Source organism: Rhinoraja longicauda, chromosome 6 (genome assembly GCF_053455715.1).
Source record: "Rhinoraja longicauda isolate Sanriku21f chromosome 6, sRhiLon1.1, whole genome shotgun sequence".
Taxonomy (NCBI): Eukaryota; Metazoa; Chordata; class Chondrichthyes; order Rajiformes; family Arhynchobatidae; genus Rhinoraja; species Rhinoraja longicauda.
This window is the reverse complement of record NC_135958.1, coordinates 40,936,688-40,962,449: the sequence shown is the minus strand read 5'-3', so window position 1 is coordinate 40,962,449 and position 25,762 is coordinate 40,936,688. Positions and strand designations below refer to the sequence as shown.

Genomic DNA, 25,762 nt, shown 5'->3' with positions numbered 1-25,762 from the left:
ATGCAGTTCCTTATTTTCTCACTCTTGGGGCCGGTGTCCTGAGGTTGCTGGATTGATGAAGCCCCTGAAACGTGGATACCATTTGTTTCTCCTCCGCTGCTCTGGGCAGCTGCTGTGGGTGGAGCTCGACTTGTTGCTGACCTGGCTACTGCCTCCGCCAACACCGTGACCCATGACCACCGTAAACTGTCGCCCATCGCCTCCCGCAACCACCCCTTCGCCTCCATGCACCGAGGCCACCGCGTCCCACCTCCTGAGCTGATCTTGGAACTTTAGGGCATGGAAGGTGAGCTTGCAGGCAATAGACAATAGGTGCAGGAGGAGGCCATTCAGCCAGCACCGCCATTCAATGTGATCATGGCTGATCATTCTCAATCAGTACCCCATTCCTGCCTTCTCCCCATACCCCCTGACTCCACTATCCTTAAGAGCTCTATCTAGCTCTCTCTTCAATGCATTCAGAGAATTGGCCTCCACTGCCTTCTGAGGCAGAGAATTCCACAGATTCACAACTCTCTGACTGAAAAAGTTTTTCCTCATCTCCGTTCTAAATGGCCTACCCCTTATTCTTAAACTGTGGCCCCTTGTTCTGAGCTTCCCAAACATTGGGAACATGTTTCCTGCCTCCAACGTGTCCAACCCCTTAATAATCTTATACGTTTCGATAAGATCCCCTCTCATCCTTCTAAATTCCAGTGTATACAAGCCCAGTCGCTCCAGTCTTTCAACATATGACATCCTGCCATTCCGGGAATTAACCTAGCAAACCTACGCTGCACGCCCTCAGTCTGTTCATAGCCGCTGACTTTCCCCTTCACATCCGCCGCCATCTTGGAAGTTACAAAATTACATTAATATTTGAAAGTTTTAGAGATACAGTGCGGAAACAGTCCCTTTCGGCCCACCAGGTCCGCACCCACCAGCGATCCCCGCACATTAACACCATCCTATACCCACTAGGGACAATTTTTACATTCACCAAGCCAATTAACCTACAAACCTGTACGTCTTATGATTTGAATTGTGCCCCGGAACAATAATAATAATAATAATAATGCATTACATTTATATAGCGCTTTTCATATACTCAAAGACGCTTTACATGGATTTAAAGAACATAGGGAAGTGAATAAATAGATAAATAAGTAAACGAACAGAGAAAGGAGACAGAAGGTGAGGTGACCTTCAGTGGTTGAAGGCAGTACTGAACAGGTGAGACTTTAGTGATAAGCAGCTAATTCATGTGCCTCTCACATTGAAATAAATATATCAGAGGAGTAAACGACTGTGCTGAGGCTGAACTTAAGTTGCACAGACTTTCCCTTCTCTTACCTTTTCACTGGTCAGCTTCCTTACCGAAGCCATTCAAGAGAAAACCTCAGCACTTAGCACTCAAACGCAGCACTTACAAATTAGCCACTCAAAATGGCTTCTCCACTCGAGTCTGCTTCCGTTCTGTTCAACTCCAGGACCTGCATCTTGATGGCTGCTCTCTTTATCTCCTCTGCTCTTCCTCACTGCAGCTCCACAGTCACATGCGAAACTGAGGGGTGGAGAAGAGCATAGCAGGAACAGCGCCATGGTTACCTGAACTGGCGACAACCTACAATACCCGATTACGTGCTCACTAAGTAGAAGATGCAGTATGCTTATCATGTTGCAAATGCAGTCCCACAATGAGTCGATTTGATCAGAGCTCTGGACTTGTACTGTAATCAGCTGCACACAGTGGTTGATATTCAAGTATTAAGTAAAAAGATGAGCCTCCAAAAAGATCCCCTTCCTTAATAGATATAATTTATAAAATTGACATCATAATCACAATCATACTTTATTAGCCGAGTATCTTTTGCAACATACAAGAATTTGTTTTGCCGTACAGTCATACCAATAAAAAGCCACAGGACACGCAAAATACATTTTAACATGAACATCCACCACAGTGACTCCTCCACATTCCTCACTGTGATGGAAGGCGGAAAAAAAGTTCAGTCTCTTCCCTTCTTTGTCCTCCCGCGGTCGGTGGCCTCGAGCCTTCCGTTGACGGGACGATCTTGGTTGCCGTAGCCCGCGGTCGAGCCCTCCCAGTCGGGGCGATCAAGCTCCTGCATCGGGGGGGATCTCGGCTCCCCCGCACCGAGTGATCGGACCCTGCCATAGTTGGTAATATTTTGATTGAAACTTGCAGTTTAGATGTTCCTTTTTGATCCACTACTGAGACCCATTCCATCACAGATGTCAAATGATATTGAAGAAATTGTATAGGAAAATAACTGCAGATGCTGGTACAAATGGAAGGTATCACAAAAAGCTGGAGTAACTCAGCGGGTCACCGTCAACATCAACGTTGGGTAACTCAACGTCACCCATTCCTTCTCTCCAGAGATGCTGCCTGACCCGCTGAGTTACTCCAGCTTTTTGTGATACCTTTAAGAAATTTTACATTCAGCACACATTTAATGAATAAAAATCCTAAGAGATATCTTGGCTACATTGTTGAAACCTGTGCTCAGCAGAATGCCTCACCTGCTGCCCATCTCTCCATTACAACCAGACCAAAGGCATTTACCCTACACTGCAACTTTGCCGAGCTGTATTCTGTCCACAGAAATCGGAAAAATCCACCTTGGCCATTTAACATCCTAAATCATCGGGCAAGGGTTGGAGGAATTGCTTTCAGTTACTTCAGGCTGTTGCACCAAAAGCTTAGATCATGACTGAACTGTGATCTAATTCCATACACAAAACTCAAGATTCAAGATTCAATTTAATTATCACATGTACTAATTAAGGTACAGTGAAATTTGAGCCACCATACAGCCTTACTAAGTAAAAAAGCAACAAGACACACAGCCACATAAAATAAGATTTAACATAAACATCCACCACAGCGGAATCCACATTCCTCACTGTGATGGAAGGTAACAAAGTTCAATCATCTCCCTCTTCCACATAGCATTATCTCATAGGCTTAATATTTTTTTGATTAACAAAAATCTACTTCACTTCAGATTTAAAGTTGAGAATTGAAAAGACATCAATTGACTTCCTCAGTAGAGAGTTCCAAACGCCCTCTGCCCTTTGTATCTACAAATGATCAGCCATGATCACAATGAATGGTGGTGCTGGCTCGAAGGGCCAAATGCCCTCCTCCTGCACCTATTTTCTATGTTTCTATTGTTTCTACAACCTTCCTGATCTCTGATCTCCAGAGAGCTCAAAGTGATCCCTCCACTGTTTTGAGTTTCACTTGAGTTCCTTAAACCTTGGTCCAAACAACATTCTGAAGGCCGACTAACAGTGATTGCCTTTGACAATAAAACAACATGGTGTGGCATCACGTTTTTTAACAATAGTGAAGTTGAGAAGAAAGCACTCCACCAATCTTTACATATGAAACAATTGATTAAGCAAGTCTTCTTTTAAAGACATTGGATTATATGTTTGTGAGTACAGTGGAAAAGGATGCCAAACATACAAAGTCTTTGATTGGCTGTCTTACTGTTAAAGCACTCTTTTGCCACCATTTAGGAAGGGTGCCAAGGTAAGGGAGAGGGTGGATGAGATATCATACAACCTCAAATTCCAGGCCAATCTTTTTATCGGGTCTCCTGCTACATTAGAAAGAAAAGTTCCACATCACTGCGCGTAATCTCCTGATAATCTTGATAAGAAACTGCTTTTTCTGGAAACAGAATGTCGCCTGTTCACTTTAATTACATACTTTGCTGCATTGGATTTTTGAAGAATATGGAGCTTGCATGTTAGTCAGATTTCAAGATTATTGTAAGGTGAATTAATTTCTGTGAATATTTAAAGGTTCTCATTTCCCTTTGTTTGCGCAAGAACCCGTTGGTATGAGGTTTGGTTGCAAATTCCTCTTATTGTCTTGAATCCTATAGATGATGAACGTTAGACTGGCAACTCAAAAGATATATATGGCTGATGCTTTAATTGATGGAACTGAATTTCCTTGGGAGCGGTTTGGTGCCAGAATTTCCTTTGGGCTTCTGCTTCCAAACTGTATCTTTGGAAACTTGACACGAAAAGTTCGAAACCAACATCTGGCAGCTGGCAGTTGGTTGAGAGAACCCCAGTTGAGAGAACCCCAGTCTAAACTTATCTTTTGATGAATATTAAGACATTTTAGTCAGCACCAAAGATAATAGAGCAGAGCAAGATAGACCACTCGACCCTAAAATCCCTAGTATGTCACGGCGCCATTTTAGTAGGCAGAAACTTGCAGAAACATTTAAAAAGAAAAATAACAAAAATCTGTGAATTGATAGATGAGATGTATTCTGCATTTTTATGGTATCATCACACATACTGTTCTCCCAAAACACTGATTACACTGCGAGAGGCATAGCGAACGGCGGGTTTTGCCTACTAAAATGGCGGACGTTGCGCTCCTTTGCGTACTGCACTTCAGAATCGGCGATTTCGATGGAGTGGTTCATCTTGCTCCTCTAGTATCTTTGGTCTGCACCCTTCACCAGATTGGCGGCGAATAGTTTGAAAGCAGCCATTCGTATTGATAACATAGTTTGAGAGCAAGTCTTAGCAAAATATATGCTTAAATGATACAACATTTCAAACTACTCTATACCCAGAGGATAGCAGAGCATGGGATTAAGCTCGCTACAAAGAATGCTCGACTTCACTCATTCAACCTTCTATACCCCGCTGATATGATTTGTGAATGAAGCAAACTTGCTTGGGATGTCAACTGATGACCCAGAATGTTGACGTGTTGTTGGAGGATGTTGAGGCTGCGTGTACTGTCTTATATAGACAATAGGTGCAGGACTCGGTGGGCTGAAGAGCCTGTTTCCGTGCTGTATCTCTAAACAAAAGTTAGAGGATGAAGTAACCTGGGTGGAGGGTTGACAGAGAGAGGGCAGAGAGCCGACCAGTGCTGGGATAAGGTTTTATGGCTTTGAATATGAATTGGAAGAATCTTCCCATCAACCAGAACTTTACTTGGAAGGAAGTCTTAGAGTTTAGTTTGGAGATTCAGCATGGAAACAGGCCCTTCGACCCGCCAACTCCACGCCGACCACCATTTACTCATTCACACTACTATGTTATCCCATTTTCACATCCCCACCGTACCCACCAGGGTCTATTTACAAAGATCAATTAACTTACAAACTCGCATGTCTTTGTGATGTGGGAGGAAACCGGTACACCCGGAACATGCGGTCATAGGGAGAACGTGCATACTCCACACCGATAGCACCTGAGGGCAAGATCATACCTGGGTTTCTGGCACTGTGAGGCAGCAACTCTGTCATCTGTGCCTTCAACAGCCTTCAACAGCTAACGGCAAATATCAGAAAGGTGAAATTAGAGTGGAGCAACAGGTAGTGTAAGAAAATAACTGCAGATGCTGGTACAAATCGAATGTATTTATACACAAAATGCTGGAGTAACTCAGCAGGTCAGACAGCATCTCAGGAGAGAAGGAATGGGTGACGTTTCGGGTCAAGACCCTTCTTCAGACTGATCTAGACATTAATTTTGGCCTCGGTCCGGTCGAGGTCAGCACGCCAGACTACCACAGCACCTCCTTCATCAGTCATCCTTCACCTTCATCAGTCTGAAGAAGGGTCTCGACCCGAAACGTCGCCCATTCCTTCTCTCCTGAGATGCTGCCTGACCCGCTGAGTTACGCCAGCATTTTGTGAATCAATACCTTCGAAGGTGAAATTAGATATCGTTATATGTTAAATTGGGTAAATATTCATCATAATGTTACTGAATAGAGGGGGGGCTCCAGGGGAGAACCACGGAAATAATTCTTGTGCCACACAGGGAGATTGTGAGTGAACACTTTCCTCGGCCTGTAACTAGGCAGGAAGGATATCAGAAAATCACCTGGCTTTATAGCTAGAGATGGTACTATTTAGCAATGGACTTACGGTGACCCTGCTATTCTGATCATGCAATAGAATTTGTGTTTGTTTTTGTAGACTGCATTGGGAATGGTAGCGTGATTCAATATGTAGAAAAGTGCTCAGTGTAGTCTGGAGGTAATTTTCTCATTTGTCACATGGATTTCCTCTCTTAAATGAAGAAATTACATTTATTTATTAAAACGTAATATGTACATTCGATAGTTTACATTTTTCTTTAATTTAATTACGTTTTATTTGTTCAACTTCCTTTTAAAGACAACTTTTATCAGCGCCTCGCCTGGAATGCCTGTTTGATTGGCTGAATCACCCTTCAAGTCCATTGTCTGATTAAGTTTTTCTTCCACCCGCTCTATTTTAAGATGGTATCTTCCTTTGCTCATGCAGCAATCAACGCTGTTGGCAAGCCACTGCTTATCTTCTAACAATGGGGAATAAAGCCGTTTCAGATAGCATGGAAATCTCATTCTGCTTGGAAGGACGAGGAAATCCATAGAATGGGAACTATTAATACATCTTTCAAAAAGTTCCATTGAAGAAATTATGCATCTGCAGCCAATTCCCTGCTTTGCTCTCCCCCCCCACCCCCACCCCAATCTCCCATTTTATCTTTTCAATGTCTCCATTTACTTCAGGGTCTGTGTGTCTTGTTTACTTCTGTGTAAATAGACCCATGTAATTATTTTAGTTGTCCTGTGCACATTCATGTTTAGGTTTAGATTTAGATTTAGAGATGCAGCGCGGAAACAGGCCCTTCGGCCCACCGAGTCCGCGCCGCCCAGCGATTCCCGCACATTAACACCATCCTACACACACTAGGGACAATTTTTTTAACGTTTACCCATCCAATTAATCTACATACCTGTACGTCTTTGGAGTGTGGGAGGAAACCGAAGATCTCGGAGAAAACCCACGCAGGTCACGGGGAGAACGTACCAACTCCATACAGACGGCGCCCGTAGTCGGGATTGAACCTGAGTCTCCGGCGCTGCATTCGCTGTAAGGCAGCAACTCTACCGCTGCGCCACCGTGCCGCCACCGTTCCAGTCATGAACTCATCACTTCTCTTTTAAATTTCTGGTTCTTTGGAAAAAACCTTTTTGCTCCCTATCCCTCCTCTTTCTCTCCTGTAATCAAGATATCCATCTCTTGCTTCGTTATAATTCTACCCTCCAAATCCCAGTCTCATTTATACCCTCCGGGTTCTGTAATCATGCCTTTTCATTCACCACAACGTTTCTGCTGCTTTAGATCGGCTCAACCAAGATCCTTTCTCATCTTTGATACGTAGCATCCATTAAAAAACGTGACCTTCTCTCAACCTGGCCTCCTGCATCTGCTCCTGGAAGCTCAGAGAAAATAGATTAATAACGTTGGTGAACAGAAGGTAGACACAGAATGCTGGAGTAACTCAGCAGGTCAGGCAGCATCTCGGGAGAGAAGGATTGGGTGACGCTTCGGGTCGAGACCCTTCTTCAGAATTTACACCTGCATCTGCAGTTTTTATTTTTCCCCTAAACATTGGTAAACAACTGGTGTAGTCAGAAGATAGACACAAAAAGTTGGAGTAACTCAGCGGGACAGGCAGCATCTCTGGAGAAGAGGAATGGGCGATGTTTCGGGTTGAAAACTTTCTTCAGACTGAAGGGTCTCGACCAGAAACGTCACCCATTCCTTCTCTCCAGAGATGCTGCTTGTCCCCGCTGAGTTACTCCACCTTTTTGTGTCTATCTTCGCTTTAAACCAGCATATGCAGTTCCTTCCCACACAACTGGTTTCGTCATCTTGTAATCTTGCTCCTTTTGTACAACATGTCCACTAATCATAGTCATGGAGCTAAACAGTATGTAAACAGGCCCTTTGGAATTTCTTTAGTCAGAGGATGGTGAATCTGAAATTCTTTGCCAGCGAAGACTGTGGAGGCCAGATCAATGGGTATTTTTAAGGCAGAGATAGATAGATTCTTGTCAGGGTTATGGGGAGAAGGCAGGAGAATGGGGTTAGGAGGGAGAGATAGATCAGCCATGATTGAATGGCGGAGTAGGCTTGATGGGCCGAATGGCCTTATTCTGCTCCTATCACATGGTCTTGTCCTTGCTGATTACATTGGCATTCTGGGCTAGTTCCATTTACCCACATTTGGTCTACATCTCTCTACAACCTTCCAATCCATATATCTGTCCAAATGGCTTTGGAAAATCGTAATTGTATCCACTTCTATAGCTTCCTTTGGCAGATACGGACTACTCTCCGAATGCAAAAATTGCTCCCGAAATCTCTCTTGGATCGTTCATGATTTTAATAAGGTCACTCCTCAGCCTTCTACACTCCAAAGAAAAAAGTCCTAATGTATCCAGCCTCCCTCTATAATTCAAGCCTGCAGGTCCAGGCAACATCCCAATGAATCTTTTCTGCTCCCGTTCCAACTGAATCACATCCTTCATCCAGCTGAGCAACCGGAACGGCACACAATGCTCCCAAGTTTGGTCTCATCAACAGTTGTACAGCTGCATCATGATGTCCCAACCTTTGCACTCAATGTCCTTCCCAATGAAGGCAAGCGTGCCAAATGGCTTCTTCACCACACTATCCACCTGACTCGCCATTTTCAGGTGCATGCACCTGTGGCACATCACTGACCACAGGCCTCATGTCCAAAAGATCAACTCTACAGAACTGCCCTTTGACTTCTTCCTCCAAGTCAATTTTGAACTAGCTCACCTTGGAGTCCATGTAGTCCAATCTTCCAGAGTAGTATATCATGCGAGTCCTTGTCAAAAGATATGCGAAAGTCCATCAAAATAACGTAAACTGCCCTGCCTTCAGCAATCCTCAGGGGTTATGGGGCGAAGGCAGGAGATGGGGTTAGGAGAGAGAGAGAGAGAGATAGATCAGCCATGATTGAATGGCGGAGTAGACTTGATGGGCCGAATGGCCTAACTCTGCTCTTGTCACTTATGAGCATATGACCTAATCCTCTTAGTGACCTTTTCAAAATAAATGCACAACGCAATGCTGACTATCCTTAATAAGTCCTTGCCTCTCCAAGTGCTGGTAGATCTTGTACCTCAAAATCCCCTTGTAACCACTTTTCCCCTTCTGACGTCAGACATCAGTCTGTTGTTCCGTAGCTTGTCCTTGCCGTTCTACTTAATTAATGGTACAACATTTGCCACCCTTCAATCTTTCGGAACTTCATCTGTGGCTAAATGTGATGCAGATATTTCTTCAAGGGCCTCTGTGATTTCTTCTCCAGCTTTCCCACACTTTAAAACTGCCAATATCCCCCCGATGGTAATTCATATATATCCCCCATCGGGGGGGGGGATATTGGCAGTTTTAAAGTGTGGGAAAGCTGGAGAAGAAATATATATATATGTGTGTGTGGGTGTGTGTATGTATGTGTATGTATGTATGTATATGTATGTATATATGCATGTATGTACATGTATGTATGTATATCTATATATATGTATGTATGTATATGTGTGTGTATATGTATATATACACGTATATATATATATATATATTAAAAAAATCAGAGACATCTCAACTCCTGTGCCTTAACTCCTTAGCTTCCACCGTCTATTCCTTAATGAAAACGGATGCAAAATATTCATTTATTATCTCTCCCATCGCTTGTAGCTCTCCACAAAGACGGCCATGCTAATATTTTAGGGAACTTACTCTTTCCCTCGCCGTTCTTTTATTCTCTCACATACTTGTAGAATCTCTTCGTATTTTTCTTTATCTTACCTGCCAGCTCCATTTCATGTCCTTTTTTATGCTCTCTTGATTGCCTTCTTAAGTGAAATCCTATACTCCTCATGGAAGGATTTGCTTGATTGCCTACATCTGATGTAAGAGTGCTTTTTGTTTCTCCCCGACCAGAGCCTCAACATCCTTTATCAAGCAGGGTTCCCTCGACTAGCCAGCTTTGCCCTTCACCCTGTGCATGTGCCATCTCGCTTATGAAAGTCTCCCACTTGCCTGTTGTCTCCTTGCTTACAAATAGACTCTTCAAATCAACCTCTGTGTTCCTGCCTAACGTCTCAGAAATCTTCCTTGCTCCAAATTAGAACTTTAATTTGTGCGCCAGTCCTATCCATCTGTGTAACTTACTTTAAAACTAATGGAATCATGGCCATTAGTCCCAAAGTACTGCCCAGATTGCTCCCCCAAACATCTCCGACATCTCTCTGTAATACAGAGGTAACTCCTCACTGCTTTTTTCCCCCTGCTGTAAACCAACACTTTTATCCCATGTCCTCCAGCTTCTCTGCCAATCCTGGATAGGACAGGGATGGATAGGACAGGTTTGGAGGGGCCAAACGCGGGCAGGTGGGACTAGCGTAGCTGGAACATGTGGGTAAGTTGGGCCAAAGGGCCTGTTTCCACACTGTATCACTCCATGACTCTAATCCGCCAATTGTCTGTGGGAGGAGGTCACGGATTTCTTTATCAATAAGATTGAAATAGCCCGATCACCTTCCTCTGCTGCTTCCCTTCCTTGCTCTGACCCAGAAGGTCACGCTTCCTCTCAGATCCCCCTTCACACTAGTACTGAATTCATATCTTTCTCCAGCTTCTCCTATCATCTCTGCAGTACCATCTGACCTTATGTTACCCACGGGACTGACTTGCTACTGCATTACCTAGTCCATTAAACTGCTGACTGTTCAATCATCTTTTCCAAAAGTTAACTAATCCTTTTAACAATTCTCTCTTGTCAGCCACTGAGCGATCACCTTCCAATCCATCATCATCCCTCTCAAATAAAAAGTCCCATCATCTCTCCATCTATTGACTTTTCCCTCTCTGAAGCTTTGAATGAATCAATGCTTCACAAATCCCTATGTTTCCTTGGAATCCCATATATGAATCTTCTTCATCAAATTTGTCCCTGTTGCTCAGTATTGAAACACATTTTATTAAAGTCACTAATGTGACACAATCTGTGACTGGCAAAACGAAACTATCTTTATTTCTAGGAAAGGAACCACAGATGCTGGTTTAAACCGAAGATGGACTCAAAATGCTGGTGTAGCTCAGCGGGACAGGCAACATCTCTGGAGAGATGGAATGGGCGCCTTTTTGCAGACCTTCTGAAGAAGGGACTCGACCAGAAACGTCACCCATTCCTTCTCTCCAGAGATGCTGCCTGTCCTGCTGAGTTACTCCAGCATTTTGTGAATAAATAGCTTTGATTCAATGATTTCTTCAACAAAGTCAGTGATGTTTTTGCTCTCTGGTTGGGATATTAAATGTCACCTGGGATAGAATGACCTGACAAGTGTGGGCATACTTATTTTGGAATCTGATGAATCAGATGCAAATAAATGATTTGTATTGTTGATTTCAAACCGATTGGACTTCATTTAATTAGATGTTATTACTTCAGCAGATGGCAAATTTCATGGGAAGATTCTCAGGTGTAGATTCTTCAGTTTCATTTGGATCATCCAGGATTTCCCCATCTTTTTATAATTTAATTCTTCTCTATGCTTGTTCCTTTTTGTAAAGAGTCAGGGAGTTGTAGGGCACATAAACGGGGCCCTCAGCACACATTGTCTATGTTGACCTTTTTGCCCTTCTAATTCCACCTGCCCACATTAAGTTCGTATCCTTCTGTGTCTTGCCTATTGAAATACCTGTCTAAATGTATCCGAAATCTAGTGATTGTATCTTACTGCGCTGCCTCCTTTGGCAGCGATCCAGATATTCACTGTGCTCTGCGTAAAAAAAACATTTTTACCCTCAAACTCCAAAACCCCTCTCATCTTAAACCCAGGCTCTCTTGTTTTTAATACCCTTCTCCCCTGAACACCATGGAATAAATATTATATTTACCATATCCACAACTCATTGGATGAGAAGTGATTGTATAATTTTATTGGTTTCTTTCGATTTAGGCAGGTCTTTCATTGCTTGTGTTAATTTAATCCTTCCATCTTGTTTAGTTTAGTTTGGAGATACAGTGCGGAAACAGGCCCTTCAGCCCACCGGGTCCGTGCCGACCAGCGATCCCCGCACATTAACACTATCCTACACCCACTAGGGACAATTTGTTTTACATTTATCAAGCCAATTAACCTACGAACCTGTACGTATTGTTCTGCAATATTTTAGTCAGAAATCATGTCGAAGGGAATGTAGGTTCTTCCAAATGTGTGTGGTATGTTATTTTGCTGGTATAATTTTCATGTGGTTTGTTCCCATTACTTCTCGGAGAGTTAGCGAAATACATTGACTATTTTTAATATTTTGCTCTGGGGCAAATTGTAAAATTCAAATGATCAGGTCAAGAAGGCAAAGATAAAGTACAAGAATTTGAGAGCTTTGTGGTTTAGTTTAGAGATACAGAGCGGAAACAGGCACTTCGGCCCACCGCGTCCACACCGACCAGCGACCCCCACACATTAACACTATCCTACACACACACACGGGACAATTTACACTTGTACCAGGCCAATTAACCTACAAACCTGTAGGTCTTTGGAGTGTGGAAGAAAAGCAGAGATCTTGGGGAAATCCCACCAGGTCATGGGGAGAACGTACAAACTCCGTACAGACAGCACCCGTAGTCAGGATGGAACCCGGGTCTCTGGCGCTGTAAGGCAGCAGCTCCACCACTGTTGCCGCCCATGTGTACGTGGTGTTGCAATTTTACAAGCAGGGGAAGACTTCTGGTTCCTCTAACTTCAAGTGACCCAGCTGTCTCCTTCATGCAGACCCAGCTGTCTCCAGTAACGCTGATTCTTTGGCATCGTGTTCATGCTTTCAATAATTCTATTATCCAATTAACTAAAAGAATGACCTAGATTTCCTGCTTTTCTTTTATAATTTTATCCATGTCCCTGTGGTTCAATTACTCAGCCATAAGGGGAACGTCCATGAAAACTAATTTTGTTACCAATGGAATACAAACATTTTTTCTTCAAATATTATCACGAACCTTTATTTCTTTTATAGAAAAGAGACGCAAAGATCACCTTTCCTCAAGTTGATCTTTATGCTCAGAGGAGAGTGCTACATGACCTTGTGTAATCAAGTCCAAAAATGATCGCGTTTCTAAATGGTACCTAAGCAAGTTTGTCTGCAGCTTCAACTTGTATTTAAAGACATGCATATGCTTGCCAACAATTTATTTGTTTTCTTCAGTGTCTGTGATTAATGAAATGCCTGCTAAATTGCCACAATCTTTTCTTCTCTGTAACTTCTACGCCAACATCACTTCGATGTTGTTCCCTTTCTACCTATTTCTTATGGTTTCACACATCACACATATGCCACCTCTCTGTTGATCAGAATCAGAATCAGAATTACCTTTATTTGTCATCCAAAAAACAAGTCTTTTGGACGAGATTTCGTCACCCACAGTCCAACAATAAGAGCAATAAAATAAGCAAATTACACAACCCCAACCAACACAAAACACACAAAAAAAAGAAACACCCATCACAGTGAGTCTCCTCCAGACCCTTCCTCACTGTGATGGAAGGCCAGAATGTCATTTCTCTTCCCCTGCCGTCTTCTCCCGCGGTCAGGCTGTTGGAGCTAGCGGATTTAGATTTATTTCAATGTTGAATTCATCAGCGTCACACGTTGGATTTGATGTCATCAGTAAAATTGAAAGACGCGTGTTCTCCAAAGTAATTAAAAAAGATAATGCCCAGTGATTTGATCATTGATCCTTTATGACTTCTATTTTTGTCATTTAGTTAATTGTTTCAGCTGTTTACAAGAATCAGTTTCCATTGTAAGTCTTGCCATATAGCCATAAGTCATGCATCAGTGCCACCTTAATATTTAGCAAAGATAATAGAGCAGAGCTAGACCACTTGACCCTCACAACCGTAGTATGTCACGGCGCCATTTTAGTAGGCAGAAACTTGCAGAAACATTTAAAAAGAAAAATAACAAAAATCTGTGAATTGATAGATGAGATATATTCTGCATTTTTATGGCATCATCACACATACTGTTCCCCCAAAACACTGATTACACTGTGAGAGGCAGAGCGAACGGCGCGGGTTTTGCTTACTAAAATGGCGGACGTTACGCTCCTTTGCGCACTACACTTCAGTATAGGCGATTTCGACGGAGTGGTCCATCTTGCTCCTCTAGTATCTTTGATATTTAGCCATCTTTCAGTACTTTTGTGCGGAACATTAGCAAATGCCTTATGAGATCAATTATAAATAATATCCACTACTTAAACTTTATCCTGTATATCCATAACCTCATAAACCACTGAATTCGGAAATGCAATGCCAATCTAATGCTGGGCCTCCCTGATTGGATTAGGGTGTTCTTCTCCACTTTTGAAGAAATTGTCATATCTCATCCCAATATGTAACTTATGATAATTGGAACCAGATGATTCTTGAAAGTTGTGGTTCATATTTGCTACTGTCCATTCTGCTGGCAGATTATTTGTTTTTTGGCCAACTTTAATATATGTTGAGATCAGTTATGAGTAATATGATTGGTAGATACTTGTTTGTAGCATCGCCTGTTGATGCTTATCTCAGTAATTTCTGCCCCGCTTCTCTATTTTCCTAATTCACCAAAAATGATTCTGCCAGTGCCCAGGTCCTTGCCCACAATCATGGTCTCAACCCTTTTCTGGTAGTACAACTTCACTCTCTTCTTTCCTCCTTGCATCACATTTTTCAGGTTTCTTCTTCATTCCCCCTCTTCGCTCCTTGGACTAGACTTAACAAGTAGTGGATAGCACTTAATCTGCCTTTTTAAATCATCATATCATATCATATCATATCATATATATACAGCGCGGAAACAGGCCTTTTCGGCCCACCAAGTCCGCGCCGCCCAGTGATCCCCGCACACTAACACTATTAACACTATCCTACACACACTAGGGACAAATTTTTTTTTTTTAACATTTACCCAGCCAATTAACCTACATACCTGTACGTCTTTGGAGTGTGGGAGGAAACCGAAGATCTCGGAGAAAACCCACGCAGGTCACGGGGAGAACCTACAAACTCCTTACAGTACAGCACCCGTAGTCAGGATCGAACCTGAGTCTCCGGCGCTGCATTCGCTGTAAAGCAGCAACTCTACCGCTGCGCTACCGTGCCGCCCTATCAAATACATTTATTTAGTATTTTTATAGTCTGGCATGTATGCGTTTTCCTCACTGGTTTTCCAATATCCTCGTGTTAGTTCACACTTGAATTCTCTCATTTAATTCTCTAATTTTATATAATCATCTCACACTCCCCACCCCTCCCCCTCCCTTGCCCCTTCCTCTTCCAAGTGGTGTGACCAGTTCCGCAGTTATCCAGTGTTTCCCTTGAGATCGCACCTTCCTGAGCCAACAATGGACCTACAAGGCAATGTACGGCTGGCCCTGATTGGTCCTGGTCTTTTCTTGCCTCCAGCTCTTCACCCCCCCTCCCCCCCCCCCCCCCCCCCCCCCCGCCATTTCCCAAACACCTACTTTCAGTCTGAAGAAGGGTCCCGACCCCAAAATGTCACCCATCCATTTTCTCAACCTGCTGAGTTACTCCAGCATTTTGTATCTCTCTTTGGTATAAACCAGCACCTCCAGTTTTTTGTTTCTAATATTTTTGTTAATCTCATTTGTTCTTCAGTAATTGTCCCACTCTTAATTATCACCCCTATGCTTCTTTGTTTCTCTACCTTTTTATCTTTTTTTCTTGCATGTGGCGTGCACAGCCGAAAGTTGTAGGCCAAGGGTGGACATCCAGGCCAGGGCAGCATCAGTTGCTGGGTGGATGGCCTTGATACCACCAGGGAAAAGCCTCTTATACCTTTTTATAATGAGTGGACAATCAACTTTATTGCCTGAGGAAGGGTCTGGACCCGAAACGTCACCCATTCCTTCTCCCCAGAGATGCTGCCTGCCCCGCTGAGTTACTCCAGCATTTTGTGTTTTACAACTTTATTGAGTTATCGCTACTGTTTAGTTGTGTAGGAAAATAACTGCAGATGCTGGTACAAATCGAAGTCTGAAGAAGGGTCTCGACCCGAAACGTCACCCATTCCCTTTCTACTAGATGCTGTCTGACTCGTTGAGTTACTCCAGCATTTTGTGTCTACCTTTGCAGATGACACCACAGTCTTAAACTGATCTTGAATATTGATGAGATCGAGTACAGGAAGGAGATAGAGAGTTTAGTAACATGGTGTCAAGATAACAACGTTTCCTTCAATGTTAGTAAGACGAAGGAGCTGGTTATTGACATAAAGTGAAGTGGTGTGCATGCCCAATCAACATCAATGATGCCATAGTGGAGATGGTCAAGAACTTCAAATTTCTTGGTGTAAAAATCACCAACAGTTTATCCTGAACCAACCATGTTGTGGTAATAGCCAAGGACGTACATTAGCAGCTCGACTTCCTGTGTAGACTTAAGGCCCTGTCCCAGTTAGGCGTTATTTAAGGCGACTGTCATAGTCGTCACGGCGCCAAAAAAACGGCGACTGGACCCCACGACGTCATTGTCTACGACAAGCCACAACAACCTACCACCCAGTCGACATCAAGCAACGGCTAGCTACCGACAACCGGTGACCCAATCATCATAAGTAGAACGTCCACCTACGACCGCACCTACGACAACCTACCACCTCAGAGGCGACAACCTAAGTCAACCTACGTCCACCCGCGACAAGCTATGACAATGAAGACTGAAGACAACTGAAGACAATTCAATTTTCACCCACTTTCCCCATAAAAGTGGGGCACGATGGGGTCTCCAATTATTCTGCATCGACTATTTAAAAATGATGCAATGAGAAACTACTCTGAAATACAATAACTTCATACATCAATTTTCCGTCAAAATGTCAAGAATTTCCTTTATTGATATTCAAACCAAATTTTTTAAAAGGTTGATAAGAACATACAACAGAGCATACAAAAATATTGTAATAAACTACAATAAATTTCAATACACTTCAAACTTACTTTAAACAGAATACAACTGCAAAAACATACAAAACCTAACATCATTTATGGACGCATTGCACTGATGGGTATTCAGATCAAGTCCACACTTGGAATCCGCCGAAGTCAGCACCGGCGACAACCTACTCCACCAGGCGATAACTTGGCGACGACCTAGGACAGCGCTCGCGTCAGGAGACGTCAAGCTACTAGCGTCAAACCTAGAGTTGCCGAAAATTCTCAAGCCTTCACAAAATCCAGCGGCGACCAGAAAAACGCTACGACTCTTTGGAGACGACTCACGACCATGCCCGCGACACCCCGGCGACCGCCTAATCGCCTAAAGAATCGCCGAACTGGGACAGGGGCTTAAGGAAGTTCGACATGTCTCCAGTGACTCCACAGATACATCGTAGAAGGCATTCCATCAGATGCATCACAACCTGGTTTAACAAGAGCTCTGTCCAAGACTACAAGAAATTGACGTCAGTAGTTGATGTAACCTAGTCCATCACACCGATCGGCCCCGCCCCCATCAACTCAATCTGCTCTTCATGCTGCCTCGGGAAAGCTGCCATCCTAATTAAGAACCACTTTCAACCTGTTTTGCCCTCTTCTCCCATCGGGCAGAATAAACACAAGCTGGAATATAAGGAAACGCACTTGGCATCAGAGTCAGGAACGGGTTATTCCCTGCTGTTTTCAGACTGCAGAATGTCCCTCCCATAGAATAGGCCGTAGTCCTGATTATCCAACCAAAGATACCAGAGGAACAAGACAGACCACTCGACCCTAAAAACCGTACTATGTCACGGCGCCATTTTAGTAGGGAGAAACTTGCAGAAACATTTTAAAAGAAAAATAACAAAAATCTGTGAGTTGATAGATGAGATATATTCTGCATTTTAATGGTATTATCACACAATACTGTTCCCCCAAAACACTGATTACACTGTGAGAAGCATAGCGAACGGTGAGTTTTGCTTACTAAAATGGCGGACGCTACATTCCTTTGCGTACTACACTTAAGTATAGGCGATTTCAACGGAGTGGTCCATCTTGTTCCTCTAGTATCTTTGCTTCCAACCTACCTCATTGTGGACTGTGGATATTTCCCCTGCAACTGCAGAGCTGCGACACGCTATTCTCCGCAGTGTTACTTGTCTCTTTGTATCTGTGCATAATTTGACTTTACTCGTGTATGATCTGATTTGACTGGAGAACATGCAAACAAAGCTTTGCATTGTTTCACTTTATCCCGTTACATGTGACAATAAGTACCAATCTTTTGCAGGTTTTTGGCGCGAAGAGTCTAACCCCAGATTCAAATGACTCCAATATCTCCCATGTTGGTGCAGCAATTACTATTGGCAATCTGCAACACAGCTTTAAAACTGATCAATTACAATTGTAGGTCACCGTTAGATGTTTGTGCTTATAATGAAACATCGGGTAGGAACCCTGGTGATTATCCATTTCACATACTTATTATTATGCAGAAAGTGGCCAGGCGTCTCATGCTGTCTCGTCTCATTTCCCTTTAACTCTGCAATTTATTCTCTCTCTCGCATGCCCATCAACTTAGCTTTATTTCTTTAAGCCCATAATTTATGGTAGCCATACTCAATTTATGGTAGCCTACTCAATTTATGGTACCCACAATCACTTTAGAAGGATGAGAGGGGATCTTATCAAAACGTATAGGATTATTAAGGGGTTGGACACGTTAGAGGCAGGAAACATGTTCCCAATGTTGGGGGAGTCCAGAACCAGGGGCCACAGTTTAAGAATAAGGGGTAGGCCATTTAGAACTGAGATGAGGAAAAACTTTTTCAGTCAGAGAGTTGTGAATCTGTGGAATTCTGCCTCAGAAGGCAGTGGAGGCCAATTCTCTGAATGCATTCAAGGGAGAGCTAGATAGAGCTCTTAAGGATATCGGAGTCAGGGGGTATGGGGAGAAGGCAGGAACGGGGTACTGATTGAGAATGATCAGCCATGATCACGTTGAATGGCGGTGCTGGCTCGAAGGGCCGAAGGGCCTCCTCCTGCACCTATTGTCTATTGCTTTAATAGGTCGGGGCATTATGTATGAATCAGGAAGTCACGATGTAGCTTTACAGGACTTTACGCTGCATTTGGAGAATTGTGTGCAGCTCTGGTCATCTCTTTACAGGAAGGAGTGGAGGCTTTTGGAGAGGGTGAAGAGGAGGTTTACCAGAATGATGCTTGGATTAGGGGGTATTAGCTGAAGGGATAGGTTGGATAGGCTTGGATTGTTTTCTCTAGAACGCCAGAGGTTGTGGGGAGGCCTGATAGAAATATATAAAGTTCCGAGAGGCACAGTTGGGTTGGGCAGACGGTACCTTTTTTCCCAGGATGGAAAAAAATCAAAACTAGAGGGCATACCTTTAAGATCTGATTGGCAAAGATTAACAGAGATGGGCGAGGCAACCTTTTCTACACAGAGGGTGGTGAGTGCTTGGAATACACAGCCATGGGTGGTGCAAGAAGCGGGTACATTTAAAAGACTTTTGGATATGCATATGGATATGCAGGAATGTGTGGGAAAATAACTGCAGATGCTGGTTCAAATCGAAGGTAGACACAAAATGCTGGAGTGACTGAGCGGGTCAGGCAGCATCTCAGGAGAGAAGGAATGGGTGAAGTTTCGGGTCGAGACCTTTCTTCAGACTGATAGGGTCGAGACCCTTCTTCAGACTGATATGCAGGGAGTAGAGGGGAGATGGACACAAAGTGCTGGAGTAACTCAGCGGGACAGGCAGCATCTTTGGAGAGAGGGAATGATATGGGTTGTGTGCAGGTAGATAAGTGACGGTCACCAGATATGGGAGAGTTGAAAATAAGGAATGTACGGGAACATTATTGGGTTTTCTATAAACTTTACCACAGTCCACTTGTACACAGTTGCACTTTCACTTACAGAAAAAACAAGTTTAGGAAAATTATTTGGAAGTGGTCCAAAAAAGGCAGCTTGTTTTTCCCAGACTTTGCCCTCGTTGTATGAAAGGGAAGTGTATGCTTATCAGATGTGAGCTGGGACGGGAATTAGGCTTGGGGAGTTTGGAATCAGAAAGTACGTTACACCTGGTACTGGCTTGTTTGTCAAAATGATAAGTTGATAACGATATTAGGGTTGGACAAGGACTATATCCCTGACCGACTTGTTCTTAAAATACAGAGATGAGAATTTGAAGGGAGATTAACCACTTTCCTCATTTATTGCTATTATTTAATAGCTCACATTCTGAAAAGTCTTCAATCTTTATTAATATAATTTTGTTATCTTCACAATATTGATAATCTAAAAGCTAATGACATGGCAGAGTAGAAGGTTATGACACATTGATCTGAAATATTAGTTATCATAGTTTCAAAATAAAGATAAACGTACCTTGGGCGATAACTTGTAATACTGTTATATGCTGTGTAACTGGGTAAACTTATCAAATAAATCTTGTCGCCATGAATTTAGAAAGTATCTTTATCAAGTTGCTGTGAAAGCACATTGTGAAAGTTGATTTGGACACCATTGCCTCCTGCAATATATAGACAATTCCAGTATTGTATTAATGCCAAAGATAGACACAAAAAGCTGGAGTTACTCAGCGGAACAGGCAGCATCGCTGGAGAAAAGGAATCGGTGACGTTTCATGTCGAGACCCGTCTTCAGACTGAGAATCAGGGGAAACGGAAATGACTGAAATAGACAGTGATGTAGAGAGAGATAAAGAATAAATGAATGAAAGATGTGCAAAAAAGTAACAATGATAAAGGAAACGGGCCATTGTTAGCCGTGGGCTAGGTGAAAACGAGTTACAGACAATGAGACTCGACAGGACAACTTTGAAACTAGTGGACGGCTTTGAATCTAGTACAACGACTTGGGTGGGGGAGGGACTTAGAGAGGGGATGCAAGCGTTACTTGAAGTTAGAGAAATCAATTTTCATACCGCTGGGGTGTAAGCTGCCCAGGAGAAATGTGAGGTGCTGTTCCTCCAATTTGCATTTGGCCTCACTCTGACTTATGGGGATGTGGGGATAGGATGAATCTCTCCTGTGATCTATTATACTTAGAATTAACTTTGGTCATAGACAATGACCACCGTTTTCTGCTTCTGGCTTTTCCCCACATAACTGGTTAGGATCTTTAGAGTTCCCAAGTCCAGACTGACACCTAGTCTTATGCTGTCGCTGTGATAACCCTGAGCCACCTCTACCCTCTTGGACTTTTAATGGAATCCTACATGCAACACAGATGTTCTTAGATCTCTTAGCACTTTGGGGAAAAATAAAATCGGAGGTTAATTTCCCCAATTGAATCAGTTGACTTAAATGTATTTCACTGTCTTTGAGTGGGTGACGTTTTGGGTCGAGACCCTTCTTCAGACTCAACGTCACCTATTCCTTCTCTCCAGAGATGCTGCCTGTCCCACTCAGTTACTCCAGCCGTACTCTGTACTTGGCAACTAATTCCTTTAAAGATTTAAGATTTAGCGATTCCTGTTATGAAGCTATTCTATGGAGCACTTTACTGTCCTGTGGCACACTGCCATAACGCAAATTTACATAGACATAGACATAGAAAATAGGTGCAGGAGTAGGCCATTCTGCCCTTCGAGCCAGCACCGCCATTCAATATGATCATGGCTGATCATCCAGAATCAGTACCCTGTTCCGGCTTTCTCCCCATACCCCTTGATTCCTCTGGCCCTAAGAGCTATATCTAACTCTCTCTTGAAAACATCCAGTGAATTGGCCTCCACAAGCTGGAATATAAGGAAACGCACTTGGCATCAGAGTCAGGAACGGGTTATTCCCTGCTGATTTGTGCTGATTTTAGATAGTATATACGAATGTGTATGGGTTCTAAGTTCTGGCTCTCTGTTGAAGTTCTAAAATTATTCAATTCAACTCGTGTCCTTTATTTGAATTATCCGTTCATTATTTACGACATACTTGAAAGTTGATTTATTTTAATTTGCAATTAACGGCTGCCGTTTGCTATTTTAGACCAATGGTTACAGGATATGCCAAAGAGTCCTGAAGAACTGGAAGCAAAGTGGCCACCGGAGGACCAGAAGAATCCAGAAATGTGGCACCTGCCAGGTAAATTTAAGTCACATTCTGAATATACATCCAATGCTTCGTAACCATTTCTTGGATTGTCGGAACTTTGTTTAATATACATTCCATGCTTCGTAACCATCTCTTGGATTGTTGGAACTTTGTTTAACTCACATTCTGAATATATATTCCATGCTTCGTAACCGTCTCTTGCATTGTTGGAACTTTGTGTCAATGTTTCCATGAGGGAAATGTAAACATTGTGGAGATTAATTATGAATATCTACTTTTTTTGTGAAACATAGCATACTAAACACTTCATGAGTAAACTTCCACCTTGATCTTCTCCAGACTATAAATAATCAATTCATTAAACTGTGCTGGTAATCAATAAATATCGCATCTTGAAGTAGATGCATGTCTCGTTCTACTAATCATGCCACGTTACGTTTTCTTGAAGTTTGTATTTTCCGCCTAACACACCAGCTTCAAAGTCGCCTTGTGTTGATTCTCATTGTCAGTAACTTATTTTCACCTAGCCCACCGCTCACAATGGCCTGTTTCCTTTATCATTGTTACTTCTTTGCATGTCTTTCTTTTGTTTGTTCTATATCTCTCTACATCGCCGTCTGTATCTCTCGCTTCCCTTTCTCCTGAGTCTCAGTCTGAAGAAGGGTCTCGACCCGAAATGTCACCTATTCCTTTTCCTCAGAGATGCTGTCTGACCCGCTGAGTTACTCCAGGTTTTTGTGTCCATCTTCGGCCATTTGGCCTACTGGGTCCATGCCATCTCTCAGGGTTGCAGTCCCTTTCGTCTCATTACCCTTTTCCTATCTCACGCATGCTCAACAAATTCCCTTTAATTCCTTTGCCATTAACCTAGAGGGGAAAGGTTTAAAGCAGATTTGTGAAGCAAGCTTTTTTTATACAGAGAGTGGGTGGATGGCGCTTTGAACATACTGCCAGGGATGGTGTAGAAACAGATACATTTGTGGCATTTAAGAGTTTTTTTAAACGGGCACATTGAAATGCAGGGAATGGAGGGATGTGGATCATGTGCAGGCAGAATGGATGGTTAACATTGGCATCATTTTCAACACCGACATTGTTGGCTTGTTCCTATGCTGCACTGTTCTATGTTCTAACCTACATTAAGGGATAATTTACATTTCAATTAATCTCCTGGCCCATCATTGAGAGGAAACCCATCTAGCTGCAGAGAGAACATTGAAACTTCTCATGGATATAGGGTTGCCAACTTCCTCACTCCCAAATAAGGGACAAAGGGTGACGTCACCGTCCCGTGCCCCACGTGACCTCACCCAGCCAGCGGCCACATGCTGCCACTCCACCAGTGGCGGCCGGGAGGCGGGTTGCTACGCAACCTCCGTTTGGCGGCGCCTGGGACTACAGTGACCCCCGGGCTACAGTGTCTGGGCCTACACTGTCCGGGACTACAGTGACCCCCGGGCTACAGTGTCCGGGCCTACAGAGCCCTCTGGGCCTAATATGGGACAAGGGCGGTCCCGTACGGGACTAACCAAATTAGCCCAAAATACGGTATGTCCCAGCTAATATGGGACAGTTGGCAACCCTACATGGATAGCCCCCCCGGTCAGGAATGAATATTTTATTTATATTTACCAATTCTGTTTGGAACCCCTGGCTGCCTTGTGTTTTTGATGCAACATTGAGTTGTTACTGTTGGAGCATTTGATCCCAGCTGCAATTTGCTGAGCTATCTTGGTAGCATTCTTTGCAGGCCATTCGCTTTTCTCTTAACCGTGTTGGCATGGGTTTTCATGCAACCTCCAAACATCTGCACTGTTTAACCAAAAAGCTGTGTTGTCCTCAAATTACTTTGATTCTTGACCTCACTTGAACTAAAGACAGAAATCACATCTTAATATAGATCCAGTATTATAAATGTGTGTTAATTTGCCCAGTGTGGGACGAATAAAGGAATGTATTATTATTATTATTATTATTATTAATACTCACAAGGACTATTTTGGGAATTGATAAAATTGTTATAATGAAGATTCTACCTTTTGCAAGGTACCTTTGAATTTTTGCCCTTTGTACTGTTACTTGCTGTGTAAAGTCCTGGATATGATTTGTGAAGAACAGTAAATCCTCATTATAAGGAACTAAAGGGGGGGGGGGGGGGGGGGAATGGTATCTGTTAATACCAATTGTCCACTGTCACTGAGTAAGGTATCATTGTATGTAGTTGGAACAAAGAACTGCAGATGCTGGTTAATACACAAAAGGATACAAAGTGCTGGAGTAACCGAGCGGGTCAGACGGCATCGTTGGAGAACATGCATGGGCAGGGTTGCCAACTTTCTCTCTCCCAAATACGGGACAAGGTGGCGTCACCGCCCCGCACCCCACGTGACATCACCCAGCCAGCGGCCACGTGCTCCCGCTCCACCAATGGCAGCCGCCATTGGTGGAGCGGGAGCACGTGGCCGCTGGCTGGGTGAGGTCACGTGGGGCGCGGGGCGGTGACATCACCCTTTGTCCCGTATTTGGGAGTGAGGAAGTTGGCAACCCTACTAATAAGGGACAAGGGCGGTCCCATACGGGAAAAACTAATTTAGCCCAAGATACAGGATGTCCCGGCTAATACGGGACAGTTGGCAACCGTATGCTTGGGTGACGTTGGGGCCCTTCAGACTGAGGCCGAGTGGACAGAGCAATGGCAGACAAAGCATCGGGCCAACCTGTCAAAGCGGCAGCTGACGGGACAGGAGGGGAGGAAGCCCATGTTGACTGGGTGCGGCCTGTTGGTGGAGGCGGCCTTAAGCAGGCGCTGTTCCCATGGGCTACAACGTGAGCCGCACCGAGCAGCATGAGCCGGGCAGTGCAGTGCAGTGGTGAAGAAGTGTTCGCTGGTGCACCTTGCAAGTCAGGGTTTGAAGCAGGGGCTCTAAGCGATGGGAAGGCGGTGCGATGTGTGGGTCACATTGGTAGGTCTGTCTGCAATATCTAAAATCCGTTGTGAAGGGGTCTGCTAAAGCAAGGGTTTACTGTATTTGAAGTTGCACCTTTAACAATTTTGGTTTTAAAAATCTTCTGGTTCCATAATTCTACAAAATTGAACTTGAATTTTTCCAAAAAAAAAGAAAATTTAACTTTAATTTAAATAATGGATATATATCTGTTTTACTTTCCTTGGTAGTAAAGCAAAATTCTTGGCTTTATTATTTAAATCTTAAAAGATATAGTTTCTGAAGCCAATCTTTGAACTTATTATTTTTGGTAAAATTTACATTCCATATATAGGGACAGGAATTGTTGGCTTTTGGGGAGAGGACAAGATCAGTAAGCAATCTCTTGATATATTTTAGAAGTTTATAAAATAAATTAAAAACAGACATTTAATAAAAAATGATTTTATAGTGCAAGGAGTTGTAATTTCTGGTTTTAAATCTTGACACATATGTTGTCAGAAGTGCATAAATGTAGAAATTAAGGATGAAACTTTTACGCCATTTTAATTCGACCTCCGGTCACAAGAGGAATACAAGCAATGTACACAAATGCTATATTTTTTTTCAAGAAAGATTTAATTTGAGTAACAGAGGCAGCACGGTGGCGCAGCGGTAGAGTTGCTGCCTTACAACGAATGCAGCGCCGGAGACCCGGGTTCGATCCCGACTACGGGTGCTGTCTGTACGGAGTTTGTACGTTCTCTCCCGTGACCTGCGTGGGTTTTCTCCGAGATCTTTGATTTCCTCCCACACTCCAAAGACGTACAGGTATGTAGGTTAATTGGCTTGGTAAATGTAAAAATTGGCCCTAGTGGGAA

General features: G+C 43.3%; 1 protein-coding gene across 1 annotated transcript in view; it reads left to right on the top strand.

The window, feature by feature from the left end:
• The window catches only part of LOC144594411 (zinc finger protein ZFPM1-like), a 232,677-nt gene that overhangs the window by 75,405 nt on the left and 131,510 nt on the right, over positions 1-25,762 (top strand). The window contains 1 exon segment of the mRNA XM_078400864.1: positions 21,892-21,987. Within this exon segment, the coding sequence (XP_078256990.1) occupies positions 21,892-21,987 (96 nt within the window).